General features: G+C 40.5%; 1 protein-coding gene across 1 annotated transcript; it reads right to left on the bottom strand.

Annotated features, from left to right (window-relative positions):
• Positions 1–1,315: 1,315 nt before the first annotated feature.
• On the bottom strand, positions 1,316–16,897 carry dnai4 (dynein axonemal intermediate chain 4). Its single transcript, XM_049599407.1, has 17 exons — positions 16,794–16,897; positions 16,542–16,707; positions 15,151–15,314; positions 14,290–14,396; positions 13,922–14,078; positions 13,526–13,665; positions 12,945–13,109; positions 12,507–12,692; positions 12,083–12,237; positions 9,782–9,868; positions 8,584–8,738; positions 8,310–8,470; positions 6,358–6,482; positions 6,000–6,098; positions 5,103–5,329; positions 4,866–5,019; positions 1,316–1,661 (listed from the first exon to the last, which is right to left on the bottom strand). Exons 1-17 carry the CDS (start codon positions 16,850–16,852, stop codon positions 1,617–1,619), a joined length of 2,352 nt encoding a protein of 783 aa, XP_049455364.1. The 5' UTR covers positions 16,853–16,897; the 3' UTR covers positions 1,316–1,616.
• Positions 16,898–21,416: the final 4,519 nt, after the last annotated feature.

Below are 21,416 nucleotides of genomic sequence, written 5' to 3'. Positions count from 1 at the left end.
GTTTTTAGTACCAATGTTTTTATGTGCACATCTACTCACAGATTTCATAAATGAGACCACATGAGTGTAACTGCCAGGCTGTCTGGACTGGAGTCAGATTCAGTTGCTTCTCATTCACTCAGTCTGCTGCTATCGGGCAGCATAAGCAGTATCCTATGGCAACGGTGAGTGGGAAAAGTTGTGGGTTCATCAGCACTTAAACGTTAAACAAGCTGACCCGATACACAAGACACACAAAAAAAGAAGCAAGCGTTGATCAAAAGAATTAGTTCATTCATTTTTGCCCATCACTACTTCAGTCCAGTGGTTCCCAACCTAGGGCTGAGACACGTGTGTGAGAGAGGTTTGGTTTTAACTCTGGAGGGGACATTTTCTGACTGTAAAAAAAAAATACACGTGTTTGTGGGTGTGCACTTGCTCACATGCACATTCACAAACACAAAGTGCTTGATTCTGTCCTCTTGTTTAGTCTGTTGATTTGGGTAACACAGTTCAAGAGTTTTGGGCCACAGTTATTTAAATAAATTCATCTGAGGAGTTAAGTGAAAGGTCCTTTTGCTGGGATGTCTAACAAACTCACAGGCACCTCTAATGTTTCAACCAGACCCTGTCTTTTGGTATAGGGGGTCCCAATCTACAAAGGTTTGCTAGCTGCTAGTTTATGGGTGGTGATGCATAAACCCAAAGCAAGAGAGAAGGAGAAACAGGGAAAGTTGGAGGAAAGTAGACTTCTCTTCTTGTGTAGGACTGAAATAGCCAAGGCAGTTCACAGCTGCATCCGAGCAGGTCATACAGTAGAGGTAGTTCCAGAGGTAGTACGGATTACTGTTAATTTATCATGTTGATCTGTTCTGTACGACATCTATTGCACATCTGTCCGTCCTGGAAGAGGGATCCCTCCTCAGTTGCTCTTCCTGAGGTTTCTACCGTTTTTTCCCCCATTAAAGGGTTTTTTTTGCGGAGTTTTTCCTTATCCGCTGTGAGGGTCCAAAAACAGAGGGATGTCATATGCTGTAAAGCCCTGTGAGGCAAATTGTGATTTGTGATAATGGGCTTTATATATAAAATTGATTAATTGATTGATTGATTGATTGATTGATTCATTCATTCATTCATTCATTCATCCACACCACTCAAGTGAAATGCAAGAATATCTTTGTACTTTAGTACAGTACTTGATTAATTGTATTTAGTTACATTCCACCACTTCCACACTATCTGGCTGTTTAAAGGCAGTATGACTCAACTGTCTGTTGTACTAAATCTGGCCACAAAGTGTGCCCATACCTCTGGCATATCTCAGGAGGGCAGAGTGTAGCCCTTCATCCTACACAGGAATCTGTTATAATGTCTGTAACACAGGATAGGAAGATTAGGACTGAAATACCATCAGAATGTATTAGTATAGTGCGGTAAATTAAATGACAGTGACCATTAGGTTTAGTCTGATGCTTTCAACAGTAAAGGACAGTGTACAGTAATGACTGATGCCAAAGTACACTTTTGTTCCTTATCCATCTGTATATTTACTTTTATTTGTACTGATTCATCTTTGGCAGACAGAGACCCTTCCTTGGGTAATGGCTCGGATATACATCTGTCTTTGTTTCTTGAAACTATTCGGAAGTTGCAGAGCGGATGATGCCCTCCAGAATATCCACCTGAAAGAGAAAATCCAGTAAGATGCTTTGAGTTGTTTGTCATGTGAGCTGACCACCATGTGTTCATGTCACTCAGCTTTCAAACTATATATATATATATATATATATATATATATACAGTACAGGCCAAAAGTTTGGACACACCTTCTCATTCAATGCGTTTTCTTTATTTTCATGACTATTTACATTGTAGATTCTCACTGAAGGCATCAAAACTATGAATGAACACCTGTGGAGTTATGTACTTAACAAAAAAGGTGAAAGAACTGAAAACATGTTTTATATTCTAGTTTCTTCAAAATAGCCACCCTTTGCTCTGATTACTGCTTTGCACACTCTTGGCATTCTCTCCATGAGCTTCAAGAGGTAGTCACCTGAAATGGTTTCCACTTCACAGGTGTGCCTTATCAGGGTTAATTAGTGGAATTTCTTGCTTTATCAATGGGGTTGGGACCATCAGTTGTGTTGTGCAGAAGTCAGGTTAATACACAGCCGACAGCCCTATTGGACAACTGTTAAAATTCATATTATGGCAAGAACCAATCAGCTAACTAAAGAAAAAGAGTGGCCATCATTACTTTAAGAAATGAAGGTCAGTCAGTCCGGAAAATTGCAAAAACTTTAAATGTGTCCCCCAGTGGAGTCGCAAAAACCATCAAGCGCTACAACGAACCTGGCACACATGAGGACCGACCCAGGAAAGGAAGACCAAGAGTCACCTCTGCTTCTGAGGATAAGTTCATCCGAGTCACCAGCCTCAGAAATGGCAAGTTAACAGCAGCTCAGATCAGAGACCAGATGAATGCCACACAGAGTTCTAGCAGCAGACCCATCTCTAGAACAACTGTTAAGAGGAGACTGCGCGAATCAGGCCTTCATGGTCAAATAGCTGCTAGGAAACCACTGCTAAGGAGAGGCAACAAGCAGAAGAGATTTGTTTGGGCCAAGAAACACAAGGAATGGACATTAGACCAGTGGAAATCTGTGCTTTGGTCTGATGAGTCCAAATTTGAGATCTTTGGTTCCAACCACGTGTCTTTGTGAGACGCAGAAAAGGTGAACGGATGGATTCCACATGCCTGGTTCCCACTGTGAAGCATGGAGGAGGAGGTGTGATGGTGTGGGGGTGTTTTGCTGGTGACACTGTTGGGGATTTATTCAAAATTGAAGGCACACTGAACCAGCATGGCTACCACAGCATCCTGCAGCGACATGCCATCCCATCCGGTTTGCGTTTAGTTGGACGATCATTTATTTTTCAACAGGACAATGACCCCAAACACACCTCCAGGCTGTGTAAGGGCTATTTGACCAAGAAGGAGAGTGATGGAGTGCTGCGGCAGATGACCTGGCCTCCACAGTCACCGGACCTGAACCCAATGGAGATGGTTTGGGGTGAGCTGGACCGCAGAGTGAAGGCAAAGGGGCCAACAAGTGCTAAACACCTCTGGGAACTCCTTCAAGACTGTTGGAAAACCATTTCAGGTGACTACCTCTTGAAGCTCATGGAGAGAATGCCAAGAGTGTGCAAAGCAGTAATCAGAGCAAAGGGTGGCTATTTTGAAGAAACTAGAATATAAAACATGTTTTCAGTTATTTCACCTTTTTTCGTTAAGTACATAACTCCACATGTGTTCATTCATAGTTTTGATGCCTTCAGTGAGAATCTACAATGTAAATAGTCATGAAAATAAAGAAAACGCATTGAATGAGAAGGTGTGTCCAAACTTTTGGCCTGTACTGTGTATACAGTATATATATATATATATATACTGTATATATATATATATATATACTGTATAATAATACAGTGAGTTCAATAAAAGCTCATCAGTTGTGCTTATCAACAAATATATTGCCCTGATTATATAGTAACTGGTGTTGTTGGTTAGTAGTTCATTAGAAGTATTAGATTTGTCCCACAGTCCAACCATATAGGTAGGTAGTGACGTTCTGGTGGTAAAATAGATAACTACTGACACTACTGTGCAGGAGTGTGGAATCAGTAGTTATTTATTTTATATATTTATGGATGTAAACTGTAACTGCAATTTAAATGGGTTGACGGAGGCAAACAACAGCGAGGCAGTAATTCTAGTTTTCTCTGTTTAAATAGCCAATATTGAAATACGATGTTGAATAATTGCCAGAGAAGTGTTTTGGCAGAACATTATGATGTCACAGTGAAGTTGACCTTTTGAATATAAAATGTCATCACTACATCATTTTATCCTATTAGATATTTGTGTGAAGTTTTGTCATAATAATTGTGTGAATTCTTGAGTCATGGCCAAAAACATGTTTTGTGAGGTCACAGTGACCTTTGACCACCAAAATGTAATCAATTCATTCTAGAATCCAAGTGGAATTTAGTGACAAATTTGAAGAAATTCCCTCAATGCCTTTTCAAGATATCGGGTTCACAAGAATGTGACAGACGCAAGGTCACAGTGACCTTTGACCACCAAAACTGAATCAGTTCATTCTAAAATCAAAGGGGGCGTTTTTGCCAAACTTCAGAAAATTCCCTTTAGATATCATGAGAATGAGACATAAGCAAGGTCACAGTGACCTTGATCTTTGCTAACCAAAATCTAATAGTTCATCGTTGCATTCAAGAGGACATTTGTGCCAAATTTTAATAAAGTTCCTTCAGTTACTTTATTGTAACTTCATTACTTCATTGTTGAGTTCAAGTTGACATTTGTGTCATATTTTAAGAAATACCTTTGAGGTGTTCAAGGGGATTTTGCATAATTGCAAAGATAATGCATTCATCAAAATGATACAGACAACCTGAAACATCATGCCTCAAGTCATAGTTTGCGCAGAGGCATAAAAAGACATTTCTCTTATATCCGTCAGAAAATGTAAATAACTCAGGGAGATTCCCAGCTGTGTGGTCCATGCATTAAATTACATGCTGTGCATCTGCAAAATTAGAGACTGCATATGCAGCTTCCATCTGCTGCAGTATAACAAGCATGTCTGTCTACAAGTCAGGCTCTTTGTGCTCAGAACTTGGTCTGAGTCTCTGGACACACAAGTAGACATAATTTGTTGATAACATATGTAGCGCCCTGCATCCAGCATTCCAAGTTGTTCTAATGAATTTCAGTTTATTTTGCCTACAGGGAGTCTGGCCTCCTCAGCATCTGCCTACACTGTGTATGCCAGCAGGAGGCTCCTATCTCTCAATTTTACCTGGCTGCTCTGTCCCACACTGATGTTCCTGAGCTTGTAGACAGTCACTTGTCCATCACTGTCTCCAACCAGGACACAGTCTGTCTGTGTGGCAAACAGCAGGGACTTCATCTCCACACCAGCAGCAGCAGGTTGCACAATGATTGGGTCTAAGCTGAAGGAGACGAATGTATATGGTGATGCACAGGTTTGACATCAGAGAAACAAACCAATCAATCCCCCCTCAGTCTCACTCACGCGCTTGAATTCAGGTCCCAGATTTCCAACTGTCTGTCATTAACGACTCCAAACACTGTGGCCCACTTTGGGGACCACTTGATGTCCCACACTGCTGTCTGGGTGGAGGTGAAACCTAACACGGGGTTTTGGCGGCCCTGCTTCCACAACTGGATGGTCCAGTCTGAGGAGCAGCTCAGGAACACATCAGGACTGAGTGGACTCCATGTGATGCAGTTCACGGGACACTGAGGGACAACATGTGACATTTACTGGAGTTCTCTCTGATAATTTAACCCAAATAACAACATTAGCAACAAGTGGTCAACGAAATAGATTTTAGCATCTACCAGGAAAATGTACAATTAGTGCAACAAAGATGTATTACAGGGACCCAAGAAACATTAAAAATCTGAGGATGTCTTCAAATGAGGTGATGAGAAGATAAAAGGCTATTTTGTAACTTTAAAGAGACAGTTTAGTCTCGTTCCAGAAATCATGACCTGGTTACTCAAGACAATCCACAGACTTTGTTGTGAGCAGTTTCACGCAGGAACTATTTTCTTTCTACCGAATTGCACCCACTGAACATATCACTGTGTATAAGCAAGTGTGCATCTACTCATGGATGAGAGCCTTGTGCTCATGACAGTGCAAGATGTAAAAATTAACAGCGTTCTCTTTGGCTGTGCTGTAACATTAGCTAGCTCAGTGGTGCTGAGTGCGCTAGCAGCAGATGCATGCCTCCTCCTGCAGGGTGATACAGTTGACAGGACAAGTAGGGACAGTAATTCATTAAAGGATTTAAACAGCTCACTCTTGATGAAATGAAACAAGAGCTTGTGGTCTTTTGTGTTTTACTTGCTTTAAATCAGTCTGATCAGAAGGAGATGGTGACTTTTATTCTGATGGACTTACATGGTGTTTCCTGTAAGTCTCCAGAAACTGCTGACTGTTGGAACAGGAGCATCTGTGAATGAGACCTTCCCATGTGCCAACCAGGTAGACACTGGAATCCTGGTGGAGCAATGAAATACTGGTGTGATGCATGATTACAGTGATAAAAACAATCACTTAAAAAGTCAAAGTCCACTAAACAACAACCTTAGAAATATTAATTTACTAAAATTGTCAACGTCAGCACTGCACCTGCATTAGCATCAAACACATCTGTTAATATGTGTTGATTTGTCCACAGAAACAAGCTTTTAAGGCCGGGAGCTATGACCAGCTGATATCAGTCCATTTATGTTTTGAGTTTCTGTTGCCAGCTTACCGTGGGATGGAAGTCAAAACACAGACCAGGAGTCAACGCTGACTGAACACTCTCTGTCTTCTTCTCTGTCTTGGTCCCTCCAGTCCTCTTTTTTGTATCATGAATCCTCTTGAGCTTCATCAGGTCTATGGATGGATGGATGGGTGGATGGATGGATGGACAGATCCAAGATGAACGGACAGAGAGGAAGACAGATAGATATCTACATTACCTATCAACAGTGTACAGTATTTACAAACAATAACTTAAATATGGTACTTTACATTAACTGTACAGTATATACATGTGTGAGGTGGACATACTGAAAGTAATGCAAAATTAAATGCAAATGATACTTTCAAGTTGTGGTACAGTTATGGGTCACATTATAAAGCTAGGGTAGGCAGGTTTTTTTTTCATCACTGGGCAAGAATCCCATGCTAACATTTCAGCATATCATTAATTAAGTAAGAAAAGAGAGAAAATTTGACTTCTGCACCTCCTCTTGGCCTCTCTCAGGCTTGAGGAAATCTAGCTGGTGACAATAGATTTTGGCCAATCTCAGATCATTTCAGAGAGAGGGCGTTCCGTTCTACAAACACAGATGCATGTGCATGTTCCTATAGTGAAAGCCTGATTCAGCGGCAGAAAATCCTGCAGAGACTGTTGGCAACAGCTGCCTACACTGCAGAGCAAATACTCATAAAAAGAGAGTCTGACTATAAACAAAATAAAACGTGTCAGTATTGGAAAAGCGTTTCAGACATGGAGAGAGAACTGATTGTTTAAACTTCTGCTAAGCGTAACCAAAGGCTCATGGTTGCGGCTTATTCAAGTTCATGGTTATGCTAACGTTAGCTGGAGCCTCGATCAATGTGTCATCTCGAAGACCTTTACAGGCCCGTAAGTTTGCAAAATAAACAGCATGGTAATTCTCAGAGTTGCCACTGCATAATGTCATCTGGATCACAATCACGATCAGCATGATTGAAATAAATGACTAAAACTCATACAGGTTACTGTATGAACTATGTGCATATGCCCGTGCTCGTTTGGTGGAAGGAGTTTAGGACAGAGGGGAGGGGGAGGGGTGCTTTCAAATTCTGGCTGTTTATTTTTTATTTTTGCCCCTGTGTTAAAGGGGCACTATGCAAAATTCAGAGCATATGATTTGTCTGAACACAGTTCTCGACATGATGGTGGCTAGGCAGGCTAATAGCTAATGGTGCTAACGCAAAAAAAAAGCTCTTAACAGTGACAACTGTGCTGACAGAGCTAACGGTGTTAAGCAGGGGGGAAGTGAAGAGTGGCTGCTACACTTCTGAAATATCGTCATTCTCATATCAGCTGTAACCTCTGTGTGAGTCCAGTGTGAATAGGTGATGGCAATGAGCTAGCCAGTAGACTAGACTAGACTATCATAAAAAAACAACGAAGAGGGGCTGGGATTATAACACACACAGAGGGAGCATGGCTTCACTCTCTGCTCAGGAGGCCATTACTCCACTATATCTTTACATGGCAAATAATGGTTTAATGCAATAACAATCCTCTGAATGTCACATGCAGTCTGAGTCCAAGGTCAGAGTGTTTGTATTAGCTGTTACAAACAAAAAGGCAATTACATATGAATAAATTCTCATTTTTCATTCCTTAGCAGTGCCAGCATGACCAAAAAAGCTAAACTACAATCATTTTTAAATTTAAGTTAAAATAAATAAAACAAATCAGGAGTATTGACTGAATCACCACGGACGATGTTTAACTGGCTTTAATGCTGTTTGGAGCATGTTTTAGTTACAGAATCTAAAAGGCTTTGTGGCTTAATATCTTGTGATCTCACTTCACCTCTAAATGTTAGAAAGGTGTTTCTCTATGTGAATGGGTCACATTAGAATTTTGGTTTCATCTGAATTTATGTGGACTCTTCAAGCTGAACTGACTATGTTAAAACCTGTTGCTGAGCAGAGTACCTATGCAGTCGAGGCCGGTGTTGCAGACAAACCACTTGCTGATCCTGCCGTCTGCAGCCACAGAGAAGAGAGACTCTGCCTTCTCCTCTCCTGTCAGGCTCAACTCTTGTTGGGTCCACCTGAGCTGCCACACTGGATCCCAGTGCTTGTTGGGACATTCACTGTACACACAGACACAGACACACACAAAGAAGTGAAGAGCAATAACATCAGTAGCACCAGTAACCAGTCTTTTCAGTGTGTGATGTAACACTGTCCACACAAAAAGTCCCACCTACTGCTGATGACACAGGACTTGTTGTCTTGGCTCCTCACATTGTAGATAGTGATACTGCCATCTTGCATGCCCACAGCCAGCTGATTGGGGTTGATGGATGAGAAGTCCAGAGAAGTCACTGCGCTGTCACAATGGAAGACACGCTCAGGCCACTGCAGAGGGGACATATGACAACATCTGGAATGGACAGCTTGCATGAACAACTAAATGCTTAAAGGGAAGTTTCAGTTTATTTCAACCTGTCTCCTATCGTCCTAAATTTGTTTCAAGTATCTAGTGACATAAAAATAATAGTTAGCATGTTAGCCATTAGCCTAGATACCATTTAGCTCTGCTTTCCAAAGCACGGCTGAAATATATCTCGCGAGCTCTAGATAAAGCCCAGCTGGATACTACTCCAGGTGGAGGTGTCTCGTCCCCAGTCATATCCAGACCTTGAAAATAAGGCTGCAACCAGTCCCATTCCTTGCAACAGAGGCATTCCTCTTCTGTGGGCAATGGGGCACAGCATTCACAGGTACACCACCAATCTCCAGAGCTACGCAGCCTTGCAGCAGCCATTCCTCCTTTCTCGTCCTCTACCTGTTGCGCCTCTCTCTCTCTCCTCCTCCGTTCTTCAATTTCACAAAGCTCTTCGTCAGTGTATTCTGGCTCAAATAAATAAGGGCGGCCATCAAACTCTGCAAAATCAAATTCCAAAAAGTCAGCCATTATTCTATAAATCTTTCATAAAATAAATGAATGAACTTTTCAGGCTACTGTCCGGTTCTGCATTCCAGCTGTTGCTGCTTGTTCTCGCAAGATTTCAGGCGCGCTTTGGAAAGCAGAGCTAAATGGTAAACTTACCGGTAAGGTAAGACAACATGTTTACATGTCGTTTTCTATATGTTCTCTGACATTTATCCTAACGATATGAGGTGGTCTTTGTGGAAAAAAAGCTTGTTTAGTGGACTAACTTTGCACTTGAAGGGATGCCCGTTCACTTACGTTTTAACAGGTCTGACGCTACTATGTGCCCTGGCTGTATCTAGGCTAATGGCTAACTATTATTTTATGTCACTAGTCACTTGAAACAAATTTAGGACGATAGGAGACAGGTTGAAATAAACCGAAATTTCCCTTTAAGCAAAATTCTGCATGCTTTGGAGTAGACATGGAGCACTGGAGGTAAACAAAGGTTAAAATAAAGTCATACCGTGGAATTTTTGAGAGACCAGCAGCACACCAGGCCTTGTTTCTGGTTACTGGAGTCAAACACACTGTAGCCCACAGCCAGAAGGTCCTGATGGAGAAAGCAGAGCATCAGCACATCTGCCTAAGGCCCTATTCGCACAGGACTGGAGTTACCAGGGGAGCTCATGTGATTTAGAAATTACGCCCCTCATGTCTGTGTTTTATGTGGTGCACATGCACAGGATAAGTTATGTCTGTATTTTCCTCAAATTTATTGACATTATCTCCTGGATATGATACGTGCGACACAGCACAGAAATACTACATACATATGTAGTATAATACTCCATATTAGCAGTGGTGTACAGTGTTAACCTTTTTCTTAAGATGTGGGTTAGACAAACAGAACCAATTTAGCCACACATTGTCACGTCATCTGTCTCATCAACGCTGGTGATTTCGCTCATCTGATGCTTCCTCCCGCACCCTAAATGCTGTCAAAACTTTCATTTGTAATTAGTAATTAGTCAATGCAGCCCATATAACTGTCGACAAGGAAACAGGCAGAAAGGAGGCTCAGAAAAAACCTTAATGTGACCCTAAATCACAGACATGCTGATTTACACCGGACTGATATCATCATGTCCTCTGTTTTTGGTGAAAAAAGGTGAGCAATTTTTGGTGGCTTTATACTCAACAAATTATGGATATGGCAGATTAAGCTCACAGATCAGTGTTGTAGTCAAGACCACCTAAACCGAGACCAAGTCATGACCAAGATCAGAATGTAACAAGACTGAGACAAGACCAAGACTCTGAGGGTTGAGATTGGGTCAAGACCAAGGCCAGACCAGTGTGCGTCCCAGACTGCAGGATACAGATAACCCACCCTTCCTCTCTTGGTCCAGGTCTCTCTCAAGCACCTTTTATTTTTTTTTCAAGGTCAGGTTCCTCTCTTTCTTTCTTTTCAAACCTCGATTTCCTTTTTTTGGGGAAAGACATGACAGTGTACATTGGTGCTCCAGCAGCATAAGCAGTCACTCACTTGTCTCTAGCTGCGTTTAGAGATGAATCCTAGAGCGAGGCAGACTAAACCATTTTGCACCTTTTATGGGTGAGAAGAACCTCAGAGAGCTTCCACTTTTTGTTTATACAAAGTTTATTCTTTCAAATTGAGTATTAAGCCTATTTTAATTTAGACAGTGCTTTAGTTACTTAGAAATAAAAAACTGCAAACAAAACCAAACTTTTCATTTCAGCCTTTTCAATGCCCAACTTTACAGCAGAAATAAACATGTTTACAGCCTGGTACAAAAAAAAGTTTTGGTCTCTAAAGCTAATTTCAAAATCCATGTATATAACTCATCTGTTTAAATTGTATTAAGGCTTAAAGTATATATATGCATATATAAGGGCTGGCTGCTTTGAGTGACAGGTTGTCTGCTCCACCCCTCGCTCCTTCACAGCTCCAACCTCTCGCCCGAATATAGTTTTTTTTGGCCCCTCCAAAAAAAAAATTGCAATGGCGATGGAACTCAAGGCCTCAGAAAGGGAGTCCACAAACCAATGGGTGACATCATGGTAACTATATCTATTACTTTATACAGTGTATGGTGTTTCATCTTCCTGTATATTGCGCAAGCTCTCTTTCAATGTTAGTGGATAAAGACATCAGAAAAATAGCAACAGGCGTGGAAAACACTGATGCAGCTGTTCATGTGCAGTGGTTAGCATTGGGAGAACCCTTCTGTGCGGAGCTTGCATGTTTTCCCTGTGTCAGGGTGGGTTTTTCTATGAGTATCCCACAGTCCAAGGACATGCTGGTTAATTGGTGACTCTAAATTGGCCATAGGTGTGAATGTAAGCGCAAATGATTGTCTGTTTCTATGTGTCATTCTGGCGACCTGTCCAGGGTGTACCCTGCCTCTCGCCCAGTGTCAGCTGAGATAGGCTCCAGCCCCCCCATGATCCTTAATGGGATAAGCGGCTAAGGAAAATGAATGGATGTTCAGGTAAGATGACGTACAGAAACAATGCTGATTTGGGTGAACTGCCCCTTTAAAGAATAATACAGAGTGACAAAATGTTGTTATCTACAATGTGCAATACTGAAGGCATTATTAACCATTGTATTTTATTTTCCCACGTTGCTAATCAGTAGTAAAAAAAAATATTATCGTACAATACTGGCACATATGACAGAGGCATTTCAGAACACCATCAAAGAAAATGAAATTATTATCCTTCTTTTTTTGCAGACCACAGCAGGTGTGTGTGTGTGTGTGTGTGTGTGTGTGTGTGTGTGTGTGTGTGTGTGTGTTACCAGGTTCTTCTTGTTCCAGGCCATGCTGCTGACGCTGCGTCCTCTGGTGAGCTCACAGCTGAAAGCCAAGAGACGCTCTATGGCTGGAGATCGAGAGCTATCTGTGTCCTCCTCACCCTGCTCCACTGTCCCAGACTGCAGCGGACTGTCTGGGTCTAACACAATCATTACCTTTATACACACTTTTCACATTTCACACTTTTCACTAATGGAGCGAATTCACATTCACTCCATTAGTATCCATTAACACTCTATCAGCCTTCACCCATGGTTGGGAGGCAATACGTGTGTATTGTATCAGTTCTGAGGTGTAAATGACACCAGTCCAGACAGCATCCTTATCCATCTGTATTATCACTGGTGTATCAGTGATTCTATAAAGTGAAAGATAATTACAGCCTATGTGATAATGAGCTAAGTTTACCTTCTATTACTGGCAGCTGTCTGTAAGCAGCCAGCTTGGGTTGGAAAGTGTTTCCCAGTACGGTCCTCTCCATTACCAGTAAGCAGTATTGGAATTTCTCAGACAGCATGATCAGCTGCTGGTCTGACTCAGCATTTAAAGTGTTCCCAAATGCTTCCGCTTCTTTCAGTGAGCTAGCAGCACTGGCTGAAGAGAAATACAAGAAAATTACACATGAAATGTATTGCAGTGCTATCCTAAATTATCAGTAAACATTCAAAAACTGTAAGAATTCATATTGATTCAGTTGTGATGTAGGATCTGAACGGTCATCTTCATTAATTTGTACACTGCTGAATCATCCACCACAAACAAATTCTTGGCGATCTGTAGTGAAATTACGCCCAGTACACCCAGAGTCAAGCAGCATGATTCCTCTCCAGTGTCCTGTACTGTTACCTGTGCTGGCTGTACTGCCCACTGACACGCTCCTCTCTGCACCTCTGCTGGTGTCCAACACGGCCTCTGGATAGTCAGCAGTCCCTCGGTCAGCGCTACACAGTGTTTGGTCCTGCTCAGGGCTGATCAAAGTGTCATACATATCCCAGGTGGTAACAATTGTGGCTGTGAGCAGGAAAACATTTAAAAAGAATGACCATTTTGAAAAGCAGAACACTATTAACTGTGCATTGAAGGACTGCTTCCATCTAGATTAAAAAAAACTTTCACTATCTGTAGGTAAATTTGTGGGTACAAATTAAAGCTGCAATGATTACTTGATTAATCAATTGAGAAAAAATTCATTAGCAAGACTTCTGTAAATCCATCCATCTATTTTCTAACTGCTTATCCTCTAGTTTTGTAAATCAATTAATTTATTATTAATTTGCAAAGTGAAACTTCTCCTGTGTGCCAAGCATGAAGAACCATAGTAACTAGTCCTGTTTTCAGATTGTTCCACTGCCCCCAAGTGGCTAAAGAACAAATCAACAAATGCAGCTTTAACTTTGCAGGCTGTAAGGGAAAATACTGAGCCTTACCTGCATCCACCATCACCGTACTGTCACTCTGAACCAGTTTGTTTTTAGCTGCTCCATTCAATGTCTGCATTGATCGATCCACATACTTATCATTGCCCATTCTGTTTCTGCAGACCTCAGCATACTGATTGTTTCTCTCTCTGTAAAATAAAGTGAAGATGACAGCAGCCTATTAAAACCACCAGAATATACATTTTTTAATTACTGACCAGAAGACAGAATTCACGTCACTGCATCAGTATGTGTGTCCAAGGACAGTATCATGGAGAAAGACACCTCACCTGTGAACTTTTGTGCACATTGAAAAGATAAAGAGTGATGTGTCTTTCCCATGTGTATTTGCCATTTCTAATCTTGTCAAACACAAAAAATCAGAAGGTAGAGGACTTCACTCACATCACAGCTTCTGCGTCATCAGCATCCACTGACACAAAGGTGCTGGATATGTCCAGCAGTGAAATGCTGTCTGTCTCAGAGATGTAGACATCTGTGACCTCTTTCAACATGTCCTCTGTCACCTGTTCTTTCACAGTGTTTCTTTTCTCCTGCACATCTGGCACGGAACAAAAGACATGAAAACTTTCACCAAATACCACAGACATGTCACAACTGTCTCTAGCGGACAACTGTGGCATTAGATCATGGTCAGATATTGCAGATGTAACTGTGTTTTACTGCATTTAATTTTAATCAACTTATTGGCATTTACCAACAATAAAGATATAGCTATATAGATATTAAAAATTAATAATATTGTGATGAACCTGGGAAGATGAAGGGCATGTCCCGTTTGGAAAATGTATCCTCAATCTCCTCATTCATGGACTCTACGGTAGACTGGCTGGATATTCTGCTGCTTCCTAATATTGACCTGGTAAACAATGTCAGATTAGATCAGGGCCCTATTTCAGAAAGCAGGATTCGTGAAAACTCTGAGTATGTTAAGCCTGAAATGAGGGAAACTGAGTTTTCGTTTCACAAAGCTAGTTCAGCAAAACCCTTAGTCAGTTACTATGGCAACATACTCTGTGAAGCTTCATGTAAGCCTGAGGCTGACCACTCCTCCTGATGGCTTTTGGTGCTTACCTTGCACACGTTCCCCTCAGGCTGAACATACTCAGAGTTGATTGAGTTAATTCTGATCAGCTGTTCTGGAACCGAAAATTTGGAGTTTCCCAGCTCAGGCTCAGTCAACTCAGAGATCTGGATTAGGCTCAGAGTTTTTTGAACTTGCTTTCTGAAATAGGGCCCTGGTGAATGTATGTGGCAACACATGCACTGATGAACTACACAAAAAGGGATGATAAACACTGTAAACAGATATGATACATTACCTTCCAAAATATACAAGTCATATATTTGTATATAAAGATAAAATGATTATTTTCCAGCCTAACAACATCTCTACGGTCAATAAATCATACACTGGACTACATATAGGTGATTTGATTGATTCATTGTTGGTTTATTCTTAATAAAGCCACCTGTGGTAAACAATTATGAGTCATATATTAAACAAAATTGCTGGTGTTTTTCTTCAGTTTTTCTGAATTCACCCAGTGTTTGAACATAAGGGATTCACACCCTCATACCACCTCAGATCATCAGCTCAGAAGGTAGCCTACCTGGAGAAAGGCAGACTGAAGCTCCCGCTGGCTGTTGTCTGATCTGATACTGATCCGGCAGATATTTCATCCAGAAACAACCGGCTGGCTTTGACTTGTGCAGCTGCGGGATCTGCCTGGCACAGTGGCTGAGGAGTGACATCATTTTCGTCTTCATCAAACACCTGCAAACAGCACAACAATTAGCCATGTATTTGCTACTACGGTGAAGTCGGGTAATTTGAGCCATTTTTTGGTAGGTTACCAAAAGACCCAGCTGAAAACTTAGTGTTAGTTGTAGAACTTGTTATGTATTTCTGCTATATTTCTAGAAAGAAAATATGTTGCCATGTAAAGTACTGAAACATCAAGAACCCCGACCTCTGATGACATGTTCAGGCAAAATGGGACAGCTGGTGAGGTAAAATGGGACAGTCATGTTTGTTTGTTTTTTAACTGGTTAAGTCCATTTATCAGTTCAGTCCATAATGTAACCTCTGCCATGCTTTCTCCGTTCTTTTGCTGCCTGTATCCTTGGTGCCATATTGTCTACAATGAACATGCGTGAGTGTAACACTAAGTACACTGACATGCACAGTTAAGTGGAGCTATATAGCTCTATAACGCTCTCTAACTTTACAGCTTTGTACATTTCGTCCATACAAAAATGCATGGCTCTGGATGTGGATTTCACCATGTTGTTATCGGCTTCTTCTTCTGTAACGCATCTAATGCTATTTGACTTCTGGGTCAAAGCCTGGAGCATAAACTGTGGAGCATGTGCAGAGTGCCTGGGCCAATTTGGGTCCAATTGACTGTGTACATGCAGGAGTAATTCAACTTCAAGTCATTATCTGGGTAAGTCTGACTTTGAGAAATTCCATTAGTATGATTTCAATTGCACTAATATGTCTGCATGTATTTTAAAAGTCCAGTTTTAGTTGGACTGACACAATAAATCCATTTTCTCTAATGTCATGTAAACGTACTGAATGATTAATATTTTTAGAAGTGACAAAAATACTGAAAATGTCTGTAATATGACAGGATGGCACACAATAGCATATGTTAAAATTTTATGGCAGATGGTAGCCTAAAATCATGCCGGTATTGCTGCAGAAAAATGTCCAGTTTTAGCTTAATTTTTTGGTAACTTGTGGTAACAGTGGATTTTTGACTCTTTGTTGGACCCATCCTCGCTATTTCAGACCTATCGACCTAAATGACTGTTACATCTAAAACACACGTGTGGTAACAATGCAATAACATGTCTGATAATGTTAAACCTTATTTGTCCCATTTTACCTGAAGTCCCACACCGTCACCCTATGTCAACCTACTGCTGCTACTACTGAAAAAAGGACGGGGCACTGAGCTAAATCCTTGTAGCCTGTCGGTAGGCTATAATATACCCGAACAACTTGTCTCGGAGTCTGAATGTTGCTCTTGTCCAGGACTTTGCTTCCACCGCCCAGGCTGAAACTTTTCCTGCTCGAGGAACCGAGGACGCTGTTTGAGTCTCTTGTGCTGTGGTTGACTCCATGTAGTAAACCTGACAATGAAATTTGTCGGGAGGAGCTAGGAGACAGCAAAATAACACATTAGCACAACAGTTAGCATGTAGGCTTGCGATAACCATGGTGACAAAAATAAGTGAAACTTACGGCCTCAGCACCAGAGTGCGTCTCTTCTGCCTTTCTTCTTTGGCCAGAGAGGTGGACATCTTGCAGCGTTGTTGTATGCGTCCTTACTACGTTGCCATAGCAACGTGACGTCCACAATAGTATAGGCTACCGTCCCGCCTGTGTGTTTATGGACACCACATCGAAATGAACAGTCAATAAATAAATGGAAGCAATTACGGATACCAGCTTCTGTTTGTTACGGGTTAAAAAACAAAGAGGGAGAGCTACCTGTAAACACCATTGGAGCTGACTGGCAGTTCGCGGTGGGACTCAAACTGGAGTGCGCATACTTTTAAGACACAAGAAAACCTAAAGGCTGCAGGAAATACATGATCTTTACAAATATTGTTCCTTTTACTCCACAACATTTGTCTGAACAGTTGATGAGCCCGATTAGGGACTGTACTCTACATATCAGAGTATGGGGTGGCTGAGGTGTGACTTAGTTCAGAACACAATTATGTTTCAAACATACAAAAAAAAAAAAAAAAAAAAAAAAAAATCGTAATGGTGGATTTCTACTCTAAATGCACACGTAAATAATAAACAAAACAATAAATAAAAAATATAGTTTTAAAAGACATTTTTTTTTTAGAGATTATGAGATTATTTCTTTTCTATGAGTAATGAATAAAGTGATTTTGCATTGTATTTGTTATCACGGCTCACAATACCCTTAACTTCTGGAATGTCTCCAGAAAACAGTATGTTGAAATCCTCCAGAGATGAGCATTCTGTAAACATCATCAATATGATGCATTAAAACCTAAATGAATCATTAGAAAATCAAATCAGAACAGTATGTCCCTATTTAGTCAGTATTTCATTTTCCAGTTGATGAATATTTTTGACAAAGTGAGTTTAAGCTATACATTTTTAATATGATTTATTGACATGTATAATTAATATAACATCTCGTGTTTACACAGTTTAAACACAAATTATGTGCTTTAGTGATATTATTTATGGACTGAAACATGCCTTGCGCTTCCTACTTGCCTCATGGTCAGCCACGCTTGTTAAAAAAGGGGGCGTGGCTCTATTGCAGTCCACTTTAGATGTGGAACACTGTGATTAGTTTATAGACATCCAGTCAAATAAAGGTGTGTTCAGAATTGCATACTATTTTGTTTTACTTTTAGTTGGTACTGCAGCTGCCCTTTAAAAAAATACATACTCTTGCATGCAGTATGCACAACCAGCCTACTGTCTCATAACATTACACCCTGAACTTTGACCCTCTTGCTCATATATTTATGAGCAAGGGTATTTAAAATGAATGCAAAACATGACCATTTAGAGTTGAATGCTCCCCCCCCAAGTCAATTTAAAAAAAAAAAACCACAACTCTCTCCCCAGTGCTTAAAAATATTTGAAGTGCCTCCCTTATTTTGCACCATCCCTCCCCTCTCATAAGTAACACTCCCTTAGAGCTATTGAACCAGAGCCAAGACTTTGCTGCCAATAACACAGCCTGTGAATGTACATGGAAAATAAGAGGTGTTCTCGGTGATTAGTTTAATAAGCTCATAAGACAAGAGAAAAAAAGCAAATGCATGTGAGAATATGATAAATCCCTCTTTGGTCACAATGTAATGATGTTAGGGAGTGTAGGGAATGAGAAAAACTACCATGATGTCTGAACAGCGTTATGGAATACTTAATCATACAATGTCAAATGATAGCAGACACTCATTACATTTACATTACATTTTTTACACTACAGGTTTCATGTTCACATTTCACCATACAGTATGTTTGTGACTGGCACAAAGTGAGAAGGAAAAGACAAAATGTTAATAGGACATTTTGGATTTCAGAACAAGCATAAAGCACTATTAGGAGACACAGCTACACAATTTATAGTTTTGCTTCCAGGGCATTGGGAGAGTGCATTGTAATAAGCCAGCTGGGGATTTGGATCTATTGATTTTGAAACATGAAGCATTTCAGACACTAAAGTTAACCTTTAGAATTAATTGACAATTAGTTTTCATACAATTTGTCATTAATTCTATTGGAATTTGACTTTTGGTTTGTTTATTTGGCTGGATAGATTTTTTTATTTGCAAACCACATATACATTTGTCCATCATTAATACTCACTTTCGGTGGCACAAAAGCAACCAGTTTTTTTGTTGTTTGGTCTTCAACAGTGGTCAGCAGCTTGGCAGGCTTCCCTCCCTGGTGCTGTCCACCATCCTCTCCACCTCCTGATGGTGAAATTAGCTCATATACTACACTTTAGAAATGTTGATACAATATGTATAAAACAAACAAATGTAACGTATTCATGGTTTGCAGTAATGTACAATGCCAACATTTTCTTCTGGCAGTTGGGATGGACTGGGAGTCATCACAAGTCATAAATTCTGTCTGTGCTTTCACTGCTATATTAAGTCAAAATGCCTGCTGTGTGAGACAAGTCTGTGAATGTGACACATTTGAGAGCATCAAGAAGACTGCTCTGATACTACAGCAAACTAACAGGGTTTAGGTCAAGATTTGAGTCAGCAAAACAACAGAGTGAAAGATGGACAGGTTTCTGACAGGTGTGAAAAGAAAGACAGCAGATGCTTTTCAAGTAAACACATGAAATAAGCCCCCTGAGTTCTCTGTCAGTGCAGTAGGCGAGCCTGGTGTCTTTTGTGCAGAAAAACTGGTTGTTAGGCACTATTGGAGCACCAGTAACTGGCAAATCTTTAGTTTGTTGCAAGTTTTTTGCTTCATGCAGCACAGGCACTGTGTTACAGTTTTTGATAAATGGTAATAAACATTTGTCAATAATGACTTCTTTTATTTCAGCACAGCAGAAGTCAATGTGGACTAAACTGTGGATCACTTTTCATTGTTTTGACATAAAATGCATTCAATGATCTTTCAAAATTCATGAACTGTTTTCTCCCTCAAACTCAACCACCTCCAGATCTCTGTGTAATTTTGTAACATTTGCATTTACATACTATTTTAAAAACTGTTCAATTTACATTCAAAACCTAACATAGAAATAACTGCTGTAAATCAGACCACAATTCGTTACATTCTGCTACATCTACAAAAAATGCAATGAATAAATAAAAGTGCATAAACTCCTGATCAGGGCATACAATACAAAGCACCTGTTTTCATTCCTTGATAACTTCTATGAAAGACTTGTGACAGGTGAGGAAAGGGGGCATTTTGTAATAGCATAGGACGATGTGACATTTCCAGCCCAATCACCAGGAGAAAAAAAATGGCATTGGACAGTCCTGCAAACCATGATACGTTATGTTTCCATGTTATTATGTAGCGGATACATTAAACTTTACGTTTCAACCATGCTTTGATTAATGTGTGGTTATAAGTTTAAGCACAAAAAAAACACTTATTATGGTTGGAAAAGATCATGTTTTGACTTAAAATACTCGGTTTGGGAGGCACAATCCCAGCAGGAAATGCAGCAACATCTTGGTAAAAAACAATTGCTTTTCATGCCTCTATGCCTGCTGGAAACACAGAGATGGGTTGATACAAAATACCCACATCTGGAGTCTAAATACAACCAGTCTTCTTGTTTTTTTAGGCTTGCACAGTGGTCTGTAACTTGGCAGGTGTCTCACCTTAGTGACACACCATCCACCAACCCCTCCACCTCCTGATAACAAAGTCAGCTCATATATTACGTCACTTCAGAAAGGTTGATAGGATGATCTCTGTGGGTGTAACACATTCATGGTTTGCAGAAACATATATTGCTAACATTGTCTAGACTGGGCATTTTTTACCATCTCTCCCAGTCGCAGAGTTCGTTCCCATAGAGTTTGGCCTACTTTTCCTTCCACTTTACTTTCCATTCCTTAACCACATGAAGGAATTCTTCTCCGCATGGAGGTGGGAAGTTTATGACCACAAGCCTCATGATCAGATGTTCCTTTTGGACAGAATGATTGCTTGATATCTGGGCATATCTGCAAATGAATGGATGGGATGGATCAGAAATGTAGAAAAAAGAAAAGATTCTTTCCCTGGCTGGTGTATTGCAAGAGAGGACAGAAGATGGGATTTGAATAAGAACTTGGGACCAAATGCAAAACACAGGTTTGACTTGCATTGTTGTACCAATATATCTGCAGTTGTCCTATAAAAATATGAATAGTGAATATGCACAGTTATTTGTGTACTTTGAATTACTCTCTGCAAAAATTGCAAAAAAAATGCTAATTGAAGAGCATTGCAGCATTTGTGTGTGATTTCTGTGACAGATACTGTAAAGAATATAGAAGTGCCTCTCTATTTGTCATGTATCAAGTTTTTTGGTTGTATCAGTGCATTTAGGATGTTAGATTAACTGAGAGGGGCCGAGCTGTGAGCTGCTGACACTCATCAGCTGTGGAACTGTGCACATCTGGATGATGTCAGGCTGTGGCAGGCGGCAGGTTTCAGGAATGTCTAGCTTTTCTTTTCCCAGTGATAAGTGTGAATATACTGTAAGGCTGGCGTTTCCTAGCCTTAACTATAAACTAAAGTCTCTCTAAGTTATACTGCTTTCGGGCTGTGGGTGAATAAAAGCACCGAAAAAACACATGGAGACAGCGTAGTCTGGTAGCTTGGCCCACTTTA

Source organism: Epinephelus fuscoguttatus, linkage group LG15 (genome assembly GCF_011397635.1).
Source record: "Epinephelus fuscoguttatus linkage group LG15, E.fuscoguttatus.final_Chr_v1".
NCBI lineage: Eukaryota > Metazoa > Chordata > Actinopteri > Perciformes > Serranidae > Epinephelus > Epinephelus fuscoguttatus.
This window is presented reverse-complemented; position numbering and strand designations above follow the sequence as displayed.